The 16,181-nt window shown below is 36.2% G+C and overlaps 2 protein-coding genes across 2 annotated transcripts in view; both read right to left on the minus strand.

Annotated features, from left to right (window-relative positions):
- The window catches only part of LOC107656962 (SH3KBP1-binding protein 1-like), a 10,166-nt gene extending 999 nt beyond the window's left edge, over nucleotides 1-9,167 (minus strand). Inside the window, exons 1-17 of the mRNA XM_016444924.1 lie at nucleotides 9,001-9,167; nucleotides 8,651-8,704; nucleotides 6,985-7,030; nucleotides 6,805-6,878; nucleotides 6,660-6,718; nucleotides 6,468-6,548; nucleotides 6,217-6,384; nucleotides 4,816-4,906; nucleotides 4,530-4,720; nucleotides 4,333-4,448; nucleotides 4,168-4,255; nucleotides 3,776-3,892; nucleotides 3,359-3,529; nucleotides 2,385-2,540; nucleotides 1,719-1,815; nucleotides 1,416-1,600; nucleotides 1,177-1,303 (exon numbers count right to left, since the gene is read on the minus strand). Coding sequence (XP_016300410.1) covers nucleotides 1,177-1,303; nucleotides 1,416-1,600; nucleotides 1,719-1,815; nucleotides 2,385-2,540; nucleotides 3,359-3,529; nucleotides 3,776-3,892; nucleotides 4,168-4,255; nucleotides 4,333-4,448; nucleotides 4,530-4,720; nucleotides 4,816-4,906; nucleotides 6,217-6,384; nucleotides 6,468-6,548; nucleotides 6,660-6,718; nucleotides 6,805-6,878; nucleotides 6,985-7,030; nucleotides 8,651-8,704; nucleotides 9,001-9,047 — 1,868 coding nt within the window. The 5' untranslated portion in view covers nucleotides 9,048-9,167. The remainder of the gene's footprint in view (nucleotides 1-1,176; nucleotides 1,304-1,415; nucleotides 1,601-1,718; nucleotides 1,816-2,384; nucleotides 2,541-3,358; nucleotides 3,530-3,775; nucleotides 3,893-4,167; nucleotides 4,256-4,332; nucleotides 4,449-4,529; nucleotides 4,721-4,815; nucleotides 4,907-6,216; nucleotides 6,385-6,467; nucleotides 6,549-6,659; nucleotides 6,719-6,804; nucleotides 6,879-6,984; nucleotides 7,031-8,650; nucleotides 8,705-9,000) is intronic.
- A 1,337-nt stretch (nucleotides 9,168-10,504) lies between these two features.
- Nucleotides 10,505-15,141, minus strand: LOC107656963 (zinc/cadmium resistance protein-like). The gene is made up of 3 exons (XM_016444925.1): nucleotides 14,545-15,141; nucleotides 13,398-13,622; nucleotides 10,505-11,951 (listed from the first exon to the last, which is right to left on the minus strand). Exons 1-3 carry the CDS (start codon nucleotides 15,089-15,091, stop codon nucleotides 11,239-11,241), a joined length of 1,485 nt encoding a protein of 494 aa, XP_016300411.1. The 5' UTR covers nucleotides 15,092-15,141; the 3' UTR covers nucleotides 10,505-11,238.
- Between the last annotated feature and the right edge of the window lie 1,040 nt (nucleotides 15,142-16,181).

The raw sequence follows: 16,181 nt of genomic DNA on the forward strand, positions 1-16,181 counted from the left end.
TTTCATTTTAAAAAAAAAAAAAAAAAAAAAAAAGTTGCATTGGGTAAAAGTTGTATTCTTGAGAGAAAAAACCCTCAGGTAAGTCGCTTTTAATTATTACGTTCAGAAATGATGTTTTCGGTTAAGCCGCAACACCGGTTACGTCATTTGCCTACCGCGGCACCGTCGTTTAGATTTTTTTATAGTAACAAAAATAATTTAGCCTAGTTCAGTTTATCACGTGAGGAGAGTGAGTCGAGCTGACTGAGAAGAGTGAGGTGAGAAAGACAAGACGATGCCAGAAGATTGTTTCGAAAAAAATGCAAAGGCGCCTGTTTGGCAATATTTTAGATTTTGAAAAGCCTATTGACTGGATCTTTTTAAACATTAGTTTCTTATTTATTTGGTTCCACAGTGTTTGCTGATTACTTTATATAAACTTTGTGTATTTTATTTTACATCAAGGTGTATATGCCGAGCCTCCAAGCTTTCTTATTCGTTTTGCTAATAAACGTTCTATGTTTCTTATTTATTTGGTTTAACAGTGTTTGCTGATTTTCAGTTTTATATACCTATTTAAACTTTGTGTAGCCTAAGTCATTTGTTATTTTATAAGGCATATATAGTGTATTTTTATTCGTTTTGTTAATAAAAGTTCCATGAGTTTGACGTTGTTGTTGCTTGAATTGAATCAACGCCGAATTGCCGCTAATTTGAAAGTGAAAGTAAAATGCACACAGCGCTTTTTCAAGCTATTTGAAAGCCAAGAAATCCGAGGAAAAGACGCCGACGCCATTGCTTGACGCCGAATTGCGGCAATTCAATTGCCGCTAATTTGAAAGTGAAAGTAAAATGCGCTCGGCACTTTTACAAGCCATTTGAAAGCGAAGAAAAGAGGGAAACTCAAACGAACTAACACCCACCCCAACGGTGATACCGGTATTGTTGTCACACGTCAATTAATCGGTGGGAAAATTTCCTCACAGTCACAACCCTAAACTGCATTAGAAAAAATTATTTGGAATATAAATTGCAGCATGTTTCAGATGTTGTAAAATGCTAGTATTAATGTGTACAATGTTAAAATCTCGAGGCTACACTATTGCAAGATCTTTCCTATATCTGTGATTTTTATTCCCCTATAATTTAGGGACTAATCAGCATGTAGTTTCAGGGTGTAGGACTGGAGGTGTGTACCTGCACATGGAGTTGCGTGAGGAGTGTGTGAGAGACGCGGCAGGACTCATGTCTGGTGTTCGGGTCAGTGCCAGATCACACTGGTCCAAAAGCTCCAGTAACTCCTCTTCAGTGGGACCTCCGAGAGCTTTAACACACAAATACACAAAAACTGACCCGGTGCCAGAGAAAACAATGTTTTTGCCTGTCCTCTCTTTCCTTATAAAGCATTTCACATTCATTTATTCTTACACCCTCACCTTTGATATCCACTTTCCCTGCGATCTCCATCGCCGTCGTGAGGTCCCACATCTGGATGCTGCCGTTGCTGTGTCCACTGAAGAGGTACCGGCGGGGCCTGGACCCAATGCGGCTGGATCCCTCACACTCATGCACCACAAACGCTGTGATGGACGTCCCGTCCACCGAACGCACCTCACACAACCTTCAGATGAGACACAGACCAAGCTGAGCACTGTCAGTTAACACCAGTTAATTTAATTTTAGTCAGCTGTTCTACTGTTAACATAGGCTGGTTTGTCTTGTTTGTATTTTAAACTGACCTCTTCCCATTGGAGGAGAGCCTTACGTAGAGTTTATCCGTGTCGGGAACCACACGCTGGATAAACACCTGCTGCTCGTCACGCTCCCCATATGGACCTGCGCACACAACCATTAGTCGACATATTCTAGCCCAAGAACCAGTCAAATAAATATAAATGTGACCCTGCAGCACAAAAGCAGTCTTAAGTCGCTGGGGGATATTTGTAGCAATAGCCAAAAAAACATTGTATGGGTCAAAATTATAGATTTTTCTTTTATGCCAAAAATCATTAGGATATTAAGTAAAGATCATGTTCCATGAAGATATTTTGTAAATTTCCTACCGTAAATATATCAAAACTTAATTTTTTATTAGTAATATGCATTGCTAAGAACTTCATTTGAACAACTTTAAAGGCGATTTTCTCAGTATTTTGATTTTTTGCACCCTCAGATTCCAGATTTTCAAATAGTTGTATCTCGGCCAAATATTGTCCTATCCTAACAAACCATACATCAATGGAAAGCTATTCAACTTTCGATTATTTATTACTTTCAGATGATGTATAAATGAGAAATTGACCCTTATGACTGGTTTTGTGGTCCAGGGTCACATATGTGATTTTATTCTAAAGCAATGAGGCTGTCATTCTGAACCATCTTTGAGGCTGCTGACTACATCTTACCTATTTCAGTGCCAGCAGCACAGCCTCCATGGCCATCAATATCGTCCAATGAGAGGATCTTAAAGGAAGTGAGGGGGGTGGAGCCAGGCTGAGTGGAGATCATGCCTCGGAAACGTGTCACTGTCCAGGTACGAACGTGATTGTTGTCTGCACACACTGCACGAAGGAAGATTTTTGGTCGATTTACTCTAAAACTCTTTTCATTTATGTATAGAAATAAAAAAACATTTTGAAAATTCAAAACAAGAGAAGTTAAATGACAAGAACTAGTTCTAGGTCACTGTTTAAATGTAATAAAAAATTAAATGGAAAACGTTTTTTAAGAATTTTAAGAAATTCTGAAGTTTTCATTTTTGTTTTTTTCCAATTCAACATCAATAAATTATACAGAAAAAAAATTGAACAACTTTTCAGACTTTTGATCCCCACTACATTCTGCACATATGCAAGAGTGAGTATGATGAAGAAATGTTTTAGGCCACTGATTAAATGTAATAAGAATTCATTTGATTTATTTAGATACATTTTGATGTTCTGTTTGTTTTTCAATTCAATATTAATGAATTATACTGATGGTTTTTTTTGTTTTGTTTTGTTTTTAGGGAAAAAAAAACGTTAACAAATGTCTATGAAGAAAAAATATATCTAGGTCACTGATTAAATGTAATAAAAAATAAATGTAAAATGTTTTTGTAATTTGAAATTTTGAAGGTTTCTGTTTTCGTTTATTAATTCAATATTAATGAATTGTACATATAAAAAAAATAAATAAATAAGTTTATGAAGAAATATTTGTAGTTCACTGATTAGACGCAATACATTTTTTGCAAATGTATCACATTCTGAAGTTTAATATTAATATATTATACAGATATAATCAATGGCAAAATATTTTTACCATTAATCTCAGACTTTTTATCCCCACTATATTCTGCACATAAATGAGCAATGCGTATGAGATGAAAACTCTTTACCAGAGATGAGATGTTTCTCAGACAGCATGATCTTGGTAACAGGGCTGCGGTGAACGGAGAAGGTCTGGAAGAGCTGTGGACCGGATCCCACCGTCTCTGGATGCTGCACTATGACACGCACCGTGCCTGAACTAGTGCCATACGCGATCTCGATCCAGTTCCCACTGTCACCTGAACAAACACAAGGTTTGATAGAAATGACACTAAAGTATACTTTAGTTCACCATAAATGCTTGTCACTACATTTGGCAGTACACACATTTGTTTCCTTTAAAAACATTACATTCCGTTTGCACTTAAGTATATTCTTTTAAAGCATATGATTTCCGTAATAAGCTCTATGTGGCTATATGTGGTATGACGCTGGTCTGGGTGTGTGTGACTGGAGTGTGAGATGAAATCAGAGGCTGCCGTTACTTGTTTTGGGCGTCAGGTAGACACTTAGAGCAGTAATAGCATCTTCACTGGGATCTCGATACAGCTCAGTCACCAACAGATCGTTATCCTTCATCCGCAATGGAAACTTCTGGACATCTGAAAGACGCAGACATGCATGATATGTCAGTGATCAGCTTGATGAACCATCTGAACAATCAGTATCCAAAAAAATATTTTACAACAGCTTATTGTTATTTCAGTTGGAAATTCAACAACAAAAAAATGGTTTATAATTCTATAACCCTGTCGCAATGCCTTAATCAAGTGAATTAAATGTTTTAAAAAATAAGATACTTTTTTATTTGCAACTTTATAAAGCAAAATCAAAACTTGACAAGCATTAGATTATTCAGGTCTGATTGTTGCTTTACCTATGTAGTAAATAGATCCATTATTACATCCCAAAATGAGGAACGATCCGGCTGTGTCATAACTGTTGATGGGAACCACATCCTGGTTCTGCATTTAGAGAGTAATGAGACACATTAGAAATGCAGAAATGATCTAACAGTCATGCATCACTCAGCTCTCGTTACCTGCCAGTGTTTAGTGATAGCGTTCCACACTCCCACTTTTCCCGTGTGGCTGGTGGCGATGAGCTGATTTCCTACGAAGAACAAAGCCTCCACCGGCACATTCAAACTGAACACACCTGCCGATCAGAACAAACAAGAACTCTGGTTTTCAAACATTTGTGAAAGATACAAAAGCATTATATGAAATGAGAGCTTACCAATTTCATTGCCCTTTCCATCGGGACAGATTGCCCACAGTATGATTTCTGTGCCCGATGCAACGGCAACCATCTTATCGTTGTCCCCTAGTGAACCGCCCATGACTTTGGCATTAAGAGCCACTCTGTCAATCACCCAGTCCAGCCGAGGGCTGGTGAACACCTGCTGCCATCCAGTCGACTCTTTAACCCTGAGCACAAGAAAGAGACGCCCCATTTAAAAAAAAAAAATCCCACACATACATCCGAATCATTACTATAAGTGTCATTTAAAGAGGAACCCTACCTGTAACAGACCACAAACTGGGCATAAGCCACAGCAATCCAGTTATGATGACCACATACGATTCTGACCATGCCTGGATCAGAGATCGGACCTAAACAACACAGATCACACGATTCAAGAAATTGTTGAAAATTACTCTGCAAACAGGAAGAATGAACTAAAGATGCACCCAAGAGAACTGTTTTGCAGAAAGCAAAAAAGAGAGGATAGAATAGAATAGAATAAACCAGAGTAGAATGGCATAAAATAAAATAGAAAAGAATAAACTAGACTAGAAATGAGTATGATTGAGTAAAATAGAACAGAACAAAATAAACTGTAGAAATGAGTAGAATTGAGTAAAATAGAATGGAATAAACTAGTCGAATAGAATCAAACAAATCCAAGCAGAAATTAGTCAAGTACAGCAGAGTAAAACTGTAGAATTAATCAGGCTAAAATAGAATAGAACAGATTAAGGCAGAGCTTAAATGAGTTGAACTGAGTAATACAAAATGGAACTGAGTAGAGCAGAACTTAATCAAATCTAATCAAACAGACAGAATAAACCAGAGAAGAAATTAGTAAAACTGAGTAAAATATAACAGAACCGAGTAGAGTGCAACAGAGTAAAATAAAATATAATACAACAAATTATTCAAGTAAAATGGAATAAACTAAAGTAGAAATAATTAATTAGAATAAAATAGGGCCGAATAACCTAGAGTAGAATTGAGCAAAATAAAATAGAATGGCTTAAACTAGTAGAATAAACAGAATAAAATAAAACAGAGTAGAAATTTGTAGAACTGACTATAATGGAATTGATCTGAGTAGAGTAAAACAGAGTATAACAAAACTGAATAGAATGGAACAAATCAGACTAGAAGAGCAGAACTGAGTAGAGTAAAACAGAATAAACAGTAGAAATGATCAGGCCAAAATAGAGCAGAATAGAATACACCACAGTAGAACTGAGTAAAATAGAACATAATAAAATCAGAGTAGAAATGAATAGGAACTGAGTAAAGCAGAACAGAAGTAAGCAGAGAAGAAATGAGCAATTGAATTAAAAAGAATAAAATAAATCAGAGTAGAAATGAGTAGAACCAAGTACAATAGAAAATAATAGAATAGACCAGAGTAGAATAAAATAGAATAAAACAGAACAGAATAAATCAGAGTAAATAAGAGCACATTATAACAGAAAAGAACACAATAGAATAGAATAGAACAGAACATACCAAAGTAATGTCAGAGTAGAATGAAATATAACAGTAGAACAGAATATGTCAGAGTAGAAAAGATATATATATATAAAAAACAGTAGAGTAAATCAGAGTAGAGTGAAACACACTCGAGTAAGGAAAAGCAAATTGGAGTAGAACGGAATACTGAAAGGAACTGAGGAGAAAGGCAGACCTGTCACTTTCTCCTCCAAGGCAGTTTTGCTCAGTATGCCAGCGTTGCCCAGGTTAGGCGGCATTGTGTTACTCCTCCTCACAGGGGCCCTTTCCGCGGGCCCCGCACGGCCCCCCATGAACTGGGGTCCTGCCACACTGTGCCTGTTTCTGCGCTTCACTGGATACACTGTAACACACACAGCGAGTCTCTCTGAAACCTGCGGTCACTTCACATGGTGTAAACGCTGTCTCTGTGCTCAGGGCTTGTACCTGCTGGAGGCAGGTAGCCGTTGAACAACACGTTCCCGCAGGAGGAGCGATCCAACTCATCACACAGCTGCAGTTTTCGCACTGCAGCGATAGAGACCTGATTAGACGAGGCACTGCCGTGTAAACCACCATTTAATCAACATGCAATTTAACATAAACCATCAGAATAATCCCAGCACAGCCTGATCTCACCTAGCGGCGTGATCCCATAGAACTCTGCCTCGTGCATTAATAAGAGAACATCTATGGACCTGCCAGAAAAACAGAGTTATGCCACCTAAATTTGACATTTAAACTTCAGTGTTAAATGATCTATCTCACAAAAATATAGACTTACCTGGGGTGAAGCTCTTTAGTGCGCAGAAAGTTGAGAATAGGAGCAAACAGAGATGGATCTCGGTCAATGAAGATCTAAACATGACAAATATTACATCAAAACACACTCGCATAGTAGCATCTCTGTAAAGATAGATTTATGTATTATTATTTGTAGCATGTATAATAGAATAAACCTCACCGCTCCGGTCTCATCTTTAAGTGTTGATATCCGTCCACTTAATAAACTAGAAGTATAAAAAAAAACACTTATTTATTATTTAGAAAAAGCTGCCATATTATTAAATCAATAATTCTGTGGTAATAAGACCTATGCCAAAAACAAACAAGCAATCCATATATCAGTATGGTCAGTTATTATAATAAAACCTAATTTATGTTATAAGCACTTAAATGGTCAATATACACCGCCGTTCAAAAGTTTGGGATCAGTAAGATTTTTAATACTTTTAAAAAAAGTTTCTTCTGCTCATCAAGGCTGCATTTATTTGTTTAGAAATACAGAAAAAAACAGTAATATTGTGAAATATTATTACAATTTAAAACAGCTGTTTTCTATGTGGATATCTGTTAAACTGTAATTTATTTCTGTGATGCGCAGCTGTATTTTCAGCATCATTACTCCAGTCTTCAGTGTCACATGATCTTCAGAAATCATTCTAATATGCTGCTTTGCTGCTCAAGAAACATTTCTGATTATTATCAATGTTGGAAGCAGTTGTGCTGCTTCAATTTTTTTATTTTTTTTTATTTTGGAACCTTTGATACCTTTTTCGGAATTCTTTGCTGAATAAAAAGTTAAAAAGAACAGCGTTTATTCAAAATAGAAACCTTTTCTAACAATATAAGTCTTTACTGTCGCTTTTTATCAATTTAACACATCTTTGCTGAATAAAAGTATTAATTTCTTTCAAATATAGAAAGAAAGAAAAAATCTGCTGACCCCAAACTTTTGAACGGTAGTGTATATTGTTTAAAAATAACTATATATTTTAAGTAAATGCTGTTCTTTTTAAACTTAATCAAAGAATCTTTAAAAAAGTATCACAGGTTCCAAAAAAAAACAAAAAAACGAAGCAGCAAAAACTGTTTCTAACATCGATAATAAATCAGCATATTATAATAATTTCTGAAGGATCACGTGGAGTAATGATGCTGAAAATTCAGCTGTGCATCACAGGAATAAATTACATTTGAACAGATATTCAAATAGAAAAAGTTTATTTTGAATTGTAATCATATTTCACAATACTCCTGATTTTACTGTATTTTTAAAACAAATAAATATAGCCTTTGTGAGCAGAAGAGACTCATGGCCATTGGCCAGTAGTTTTTTTGTATAAAATACAATACAATACAATACAATACAATATAATATAATATAATATGTGTTTCAATGTTGTGCCATCTTGAACGGTAGTGTATATTGTTTAAAAATATCTATATATTTTAAGTAAATGCTGTTCTTTTTAAACTTAATCAAAGAATCTTTAAAAAAGTATCACAGGTTCCAAAAAAAAAACAAAAAAACGAAGCAGCAAAAACTGTTTCTAACATCGATAATAAATCAGCATATTATAATAATTTCTGAAGGATCACGTGGAGTAATGATGCTGAAAATTCATCACAGCAATAAATTATATTTTAAAGTATTTATGTATATATATAAAGTTGTTTTGAATTGCAATAATATTTCACAATTTCTTCTGTATTTCTGATCAAATAAATGCAGTCTTGATGAGCAGAAGAAACGTCTTTAAAAAAACATGAACATTTTTACTGATCCCAACCCTTTGAACAGCAGGATTTGGTCTAGTTTAACTTTATCTGCTCTAAAACACACACACCTTGAGAAAAACGAGTCAGGAACCCGTGTCAGAGTCTGTCTGGAGCTGCTGAACCTGAGTTTATTCATTCAAACATAAAAAGAGAAACACTTTTAGCCAAAAAGAAAAAAAAAAAAATGTTTTCAATTATTTTAGGGGTGATGGTTATTTGCAATAACAGACAGAGTTACGAATGCATTCATAAGCAGATGTGTATTACTGTCTGCTACTACTTACAGTAAGTGGCATAAATAAAAAGCAATACTAAAACACTAAGTTACTGCAGACTACTTGTTCTGAAGACTACAGTAAAGTTCCTAAAGCAGAGAATGTTAATGAAGTATGGCATGTTTGCTTGTTTAACACAAAACCTTTTGCCCCCGACGTTAAGATGAATGATGTCGCCAATCCTCGCCATGATTTAAGGCCACACGTTCATAGTTTATCGGATTTGTAAGCAGGTATTACTATTAACTCCATAATAAAACGCAGTTTAATTTTACTAGCCGTAGTGAGGAAACAGCGGAAGAGCGGATGTTGTTACAAAATATCTCTTGCGGAAGTGGAGACGCGCTGACTTTCAAAATAAAAGCCCGTAAACTAACCTTATAAAAGCCTAACAAAATCACGCTCTCGTCTTCCTCAGGTTGCCGTGAGCGTGTGTTAGGGGTAACGCGAGTTACGTAATCAGATTACTTTTTCCAAGTAACTAGTAAAGTAACGCATTACTTTTTTTATCTACAAGAGAATATCTGAGTTACTTTTTCAAATAAGTAACGCAAGTTACTTTTTTTTCTTCCCAATTTATTGATTGACAGCTCTCCTGTCCCAATGTTGAGGGAAATCAAAAGATGTTACTGTCGTTCTAAAATAAATATATGCATCATCTCACTCACAAAAAAAACACAGATTCAGATAAAAATAATGCAACTCAGAATATGACGCAAACCTGCAATAATTAAATGTTAAACAACACAAATATCCTTAATGTATTTAATCCCATTCTATTTGCTTCTGACCTTCGATGATCCAGTTCAACCGTACTAATAAACACAAATTACTCTAGACAAACATTTGTGTCTTTTTTTATTGCTGAAGTGTGTTGAAATGTCTTCTGCGTTCTACTGTACGGACGTAAATGTACTTTCCCTTCAGCCTGAGGCTCATTCATTTCACTTTTGGTGTGAAAAGGCTTTTATATTTGCCAAAAATAGAACTTTTTTATTTTAAAAACAAACAAGCAAGCCCTGTCCAGATTTAAAAAGTAACGCAAAAGTAACGTAACGCATTACTTTCCATACAAAGTAACGTAATTTGTTACTTTTTTATAGGTCTCTTAAAGGAGAACCATCCGGTTGCTTTTTAATTCCTCTTTCTTAGATCCAGTTGTTTTAAAGGTATTTGATTGGATTAAATAATTTATTGATGAAAATGCTCAATTCAAGGTACTTGCAATAAGCTTTTGTGTTGCAGGACTAGCACGATTATTGTTACTATATTTTTATTGTGGTGAATTGCCCAGTGCTCTTTTTGTATACAGTGTGTATTAATATTATTGTGATCTTGTTTTCTCCTTTTTTAGTTGTCCTCCTTCCTGATTTCATGGTGGCTGCCGGGTCTCCTCCATCTGTATATATAACACATGCCATCCATTTATCCAAAATACAAACACATGCTAAACTTGATGAAATAGAATATATTTAAACATGTATTATAAAATCAATATTAATATAGAATAACAAATTCACATCAGGAACATTTTGTCCCTTCATTTGAATTCCGCAAAGCCTAAAATGTACAGTAATATTCACAAAAACTTGAAATTGATCAGTTTGTAAAACAACTTAAAAATAATCAACAAAAAAAAATCCTTTTTTATCATATTCGATGCATCAGACTTTTATGGCTCATATGATACAGTAAGAATATGAAGCTCATCAACGACGAGGAAGAACAAACATCTCAGTTATATCCAGATGCCCAAAACTGCGCGAAAATATGCAGGTGCAGATATTTATATGGACTAAATTAGATGGAATTCTGATGCTTGTAATGTAAATCAATGAGATCTTCATAACTGTATAACAGACTACTTAGCTTACATAAAACTACATTAATATTAGTCGTCACTCTCAAAACATAATGCAGTGCAATACAATGATTATTGAGAGATGAACTCATAAACGTTCCTCAAAAGCATGATGGTCTTATTTGAGACTCTTTTTTTTTCTTTTTCTAAAAACTTTCTGAATAATCAAGTAAACCTAAGCTTTGACAGCAACAAAGGTGCACATTTGTACAATTAGACTAAAAGGCCTTTACTTGTTAAAAAAAAGTCTAAACTATCAATCAGACGACAGAAGGCATGGAGTAGATTGTGTGCCACAGGTTTGGCAGCAAAGTTTTGATCCTGTTGATCAGTTAGAGATCTTTAAATGTGTGGAGCAGGTTAATATCTGACCATGTCCTCCTCTCAGTGCTTCAGCTCTGAATAAATCAGTGTTCACCCCTTGATTTTTTTGCATATATAAATGCATTTATTGCTGGAGTCTCCGTCATGTACAGTACTTACAGTGCTGTCAGTTCACAAACACACCAACAATCTTCAGTCACAGGTACGTGTTCTCAATAACCACGTCTCTATGCTCATCAACACTGTGCGGCGCTGGAGAGCAGGGTTGCACACAAGCAGGACTCTCTGTCTTGGGACAGCTGGTCTTGTCCACCTGAGGGGAGCAACAGAGCTTCTCCACACACTCCTGCCCACAGCGCAAGCTGCAGAGCGACCGTCCCGATCCGCCACCGGCCGCTGCGTCGCTCCTGATGAACTCCGGCTGCACGGTGCAGTGGTTGATGCCGAAAGCGGCCAGCACTGCTTTTGTCCTCCCCATCAGATCTGTGCACTGCGCTGCATTCAGCCCGTCCGGACAGTGAACGTGCAGCGACGCCACCATCAGCGCGTCCGACAGCTGCCACACGTGCAGCTCGTGCACCGACAGCACGCCCGGTACTTCAGTGAGCCTCAGCCGCACCTGAGCCACGGAGAGATGCAGCGGCGTCGCCTGCAGCACCAGCAGCCCGTAGCGCCGCAGCTTCGGCAGGGCTGTGCATAACAAAACCAGCACACAGACTGCGGAAAAACCTGCGTCCAGATACACCAGGAGGTGACAGTCGGAGTGAGGCCGATGGCAGTGTGCTGCAGACAGCAGGAGAACCAGACCGTTAGTCAAAACCAGGACTGAACCCAGAAGGTGCTGGATCACACCGATGGAGCCGAGCTGCTGTCTTCTGCACCTGGAGCCTTCAGGAATGCACTGGGAAACTGTCGGGTTAAAAAAAAACCAATTATACATAGTGTGGCATGTCGAAATTGCGGTATATTTCTGTATAGGGTAGAGTGGGGGAAAACGTTTCCACCCTACTGTTTTTCCCAAAATAACCACTAGATAAAGTCAAGATACAGTTTTGTTGTAACTATGGACTGTGTTGACACGAGTGATGCAGAAGTATTCATCGTGAAGCTCACACTGCTGATGAACCTGAGAGAGAACGGATTTCACAGGAAGTGATCTAATATTCAGCAGAATAAGAAAAAAGTGTTTTAAAGCTTGCTTGCTGTTTTGTGGAACATCACAGTTATATATGATACGAGAACAGTAAGGCCTGTAGATGCAGTGTGTGTTATTTAAGAAAATTATCATATTTTTAGAATTACTTTTTTTTTTTTTTTCAAACCTAGGCTGTGGGGTAAAACTAAATTCATAATTATTGATTATATTCTTTTTAATTTTAAGCTAAAACTGTCTGTAGCAAATTGCTTTGTCAGACTGGTACAGATTTAATTTTTGTTAAAAATCTAATAACAAACTCTGGACATTTTTCATACTTGGTTTATAATTTATGTCATTGTCACTAAAACTATGATAACTATTCTGGACACATTTAACATTTGTTTCACAGAAGAAAAAAAAAAAGAATCGTCCTTAAGGGGGGCGGTTCCCCCACTCTACCGGTCAAAAGTTTGTAATAATTATTTTTAATGCGTTTGAAAAAAGTTTCTTATGCTCAACAAGGCTGTATTTTTTAAATTAAAAAAATTGTAGTATTGTGAAATATGATTAAAATTTAAAATAGCTGTTTTCTATGTGAATATCTGTTAAAATGTAATTTATTTCTGTGATCAAAGCTGAATTTTCAGCATCATTACTCCAGTCTTCAGTGTCACATGATCTTCAAAAATCAGTGTAATATGCTGATTTGCTGCTAAATAAATGTTATTATTATGAATGTTGAAAACCGTTGTGCTGCTTCATATTTCAAAAGTTTGGGACAAGAAAGATTTCAACAACCAAAAATACTAAAGAAATTCATTTTTATTCAGCAGTTATGCACTAAATTGATCAAAAGCAACAGTAAAGACATTAATAATGTTACAAACAATTTCTATATCAAATAAGTGCTGATCTTTTGAATTTTCTAGCCATCAAAAAATCCAGAAAAAAAATGTATCACGGTTTTCACAAATATATGAAGCAGCACAACTGTTTTCAACATTGATAATAATCAGAAATGTTTCTTGAGCAGCAAAGCAGCATATTAGAATGATTTCTGAAGATCATGTGACACTGAAGACTGGCGTAATGATGCTGGAAATTCAGCTTTTTACATACATTTTAACAGATATTACAACAGAAAAGTTATTTTATATTGTACTAATATTTCACTATCTCTGCTTTTACTGTATCTTCTTAAATGAACATGCTCTCACCGGTGGGTTCGGTGCAGGTGGAGTGATGTGGTTCTTCCGGAATGATTTCCTGTGAACTTTCACTGATTCTGGAATTAGATTTTTGACTGTGACTGGACTGGACTGCTTCAGTGATGCTGGCCTCTGGTAACTCAGAAGAGCTGTGCTGAGAGCCTTGATCTGGATCCAGAACCCGAGATGCTTCAGGGTTGCAGAACATCAGTGCGTCATCCTGCAGAGCACTTCCTACAACACAATGATCATCAAGATCCTCACAGCCGTTCTGCAGCAGATCCTTAACCTTACTGATCATAATAAAATACAGAGTAATAAACACCAAGGACATTAGGCTACAGAATGTGGAACTGATTGCACTGTACTAACTCTTCTGTATCACTAAAGGAATGCAAAACTGTCGTTGGGATTACAAAAGCAGCTCAATGTCAGTTCAAAGAGAATAACTCGTGAGCGATGAAAATATTAATTATAGACATTCTCATCACTGCACAACCAAACTGATCACTTTCAATAATGTTTTCATTTTCAGATTTTGAGATCCTTAACCTTACTGATCATAATAAAATACAGAGGAATAAACACCAAGGACATTAGGCTACAGAATGTGGAACTGATTGCACTGTACTAGCTCTTCTGTATCACTAAAGGAATGCAAAACTGTCGTTGGGATTACAAAAGCAGCTCAATGTCAGTTCAAAGAGAATAACTCGTGAGCGATGAAAATATTAATTATAGACATTCTCATCACTGCACAACCAAACTGATCACTTTCAATAATGTTTTCATTTTCAGATTTTGAGTCAGTTTAGGGTCAAGGTGAAGACATTTAGCAGGAAAGGTTGGCATCTTGTGCAACCTTCCCAGTTTGGTTGTGCAAACAGATAATGCAAACAGATGGCTTCAGCAAAAGCATATAACGTCAATTAACAACCTCAGAGCTCACAGTAGGTCTGTCTTTAATGGTAAGTTATTGTTCAAAATCTATTCCCCTATGAAGAAAATGAATGGAGATTTTATTTCAGGTACCTGACTGTTGCACTCGCATGAAATATTGTTAAACGATATGTATATTATCTTCAAAATGAATGGCACGACTGACCAATCAGAAACGAGTATTCCACACATAATAGATGGTTCTATTCAAACACACCTTTGCTTTCTGATGTAGAATGAGGGTCATTTCGCGTCAGACTCTTTCTGATCCCATCAGCAGCTTCATCAATCCCTCTGCTGCTTCTTTTCCAGGCCAAAACGAGCATATTAAATATCAGACTGGCTCCTCCAACAACAATAGACAGGAGTGGGTGTAGAATGGGTTCTGGCTGCACGACATGCGTGAGAATCTCCAGACTAATGGAAACACACTGAGATGCCATGAGCAGAGCTGAGATCATGATGCCGAAGGGTTTGAGACGCATCCTTCTGTAGTCCTCAGCATACGGAGGACTCGGACCTCCTGAAGCAGAGACGTTTGGACGGGATGGAGCAGCGGTCGTGGAGGGATCAGGTGAGCAGGGAGAATTGGGATGATGCTTTAATGCTGATAGAGCCAGATTTATGAAAATGTAGAGCGTATGGAAGCTGTCCACCGCGGTGAGGAGGGATCTGCAGATTTGACCGACTACAATCTCAAAGACCAGGAAGCACAAAGTCAAGACCAGCGTGCAAATGCGAGTAGAGCCGGATATCCTCGCCATCACACCTGCACAATAACAACCAGTGATATATTTTAAAGTCACAGTTAAAGGGTTAGTTCACCCAAAAATGAAAATTAGGCTGCGTTTTACTCACCCCCGAGGCATCCTAGGTGTATATGACTTTCTTCTTTCAGACGAATCCAGTCAAGACAACAAAAAAGTAAAATAACTCAAAATTCAGAGAAAAAGTCAGAGTTGTGAGATATAACCTCAGAAAATCATGGAGAAAAAAAAAGTAAAAATTGCAAGATGTAAACTTAGAATTGTGAGAACTCAGAATTCCAAGAAAATAAAAAGGAGACATAATTCATAGAAAGGAAGTCAGAACTGTAAGATGTAAACTCAGAATTCAGAGGGAATGAAAGAATTGTCAGATATAAATCAGAAATAATAAAAAAAGTTTAAGAAAATAAGAAAAAGTCAGAATGAGAAAAAAAAAAAAATCGCAATTTTGTTTTTTAAATATATATTTTTATTCCGTGATGGAAATAAACTGATGGAGCACATGCAAAAAGAGCCGCTTCATCGCTGACAGAAGACATTTGCAAGTCTTGTTTCTTAATACAATAGATTGCAGATAGAGATGCACAATATTAGATTTTTGCCGACATTTTAAAAATCATTTTGACCGATAGCTGATGCCGATACCGATATACATTTCCTTTTGTTTTGAAACAACACAAAGTCTCTCCTGTGCAGAAATTATAAACAATTTTTTTTTTTTATTTTGGTTAGTTGAGCAAAAATCCTATTTGTTAGAACTAATTAACATTAAAGTTCTTTCTAAAGAGAGTACATTGAAAGCTTTGAAAATAATTATTATTTTGGTTAGTTGAGCAAAAATCCTATTTGTTAGAACTAATTAACATTAAAGTTCTTTTTAAAGAGAGTACATTGAAAGCTTTGAAAATAATTATTAAAATCAATCTGTTTTTTTTTTGGACAGATTTTATGTGTGAATTTAACATTAATAGATGTTCTAAAGTAAAAGAGCAGTAAAAAATCTACAAATCTTTTAGAGCTCCTTGTGTTTAAGTTTTCATAATCCGTTTAAAAAATATATATATTACATATTAATGAATAAATCTGT

The sequence above is a fragment of the Sinocyclocheilus anshuiensis genome, unplaced genomic scaffold, assembly GCF_001515605.1.
Source record: "Sinocyclocheilus anshuiensis isolate Anshui unplaced genomic scaffold, SAMN03320099.WGS_v1.1 scaffold1052, whole genome shotgun sequence".
In the NCBI taxonomy this organism is placed as follows: Eukaryota; Metazoa; Chordata; class Actinopteri; order Cypriniformes; family Cyprinidae; genus Sinocyclocheilus; species Sinocyclocheilus anshuiensis.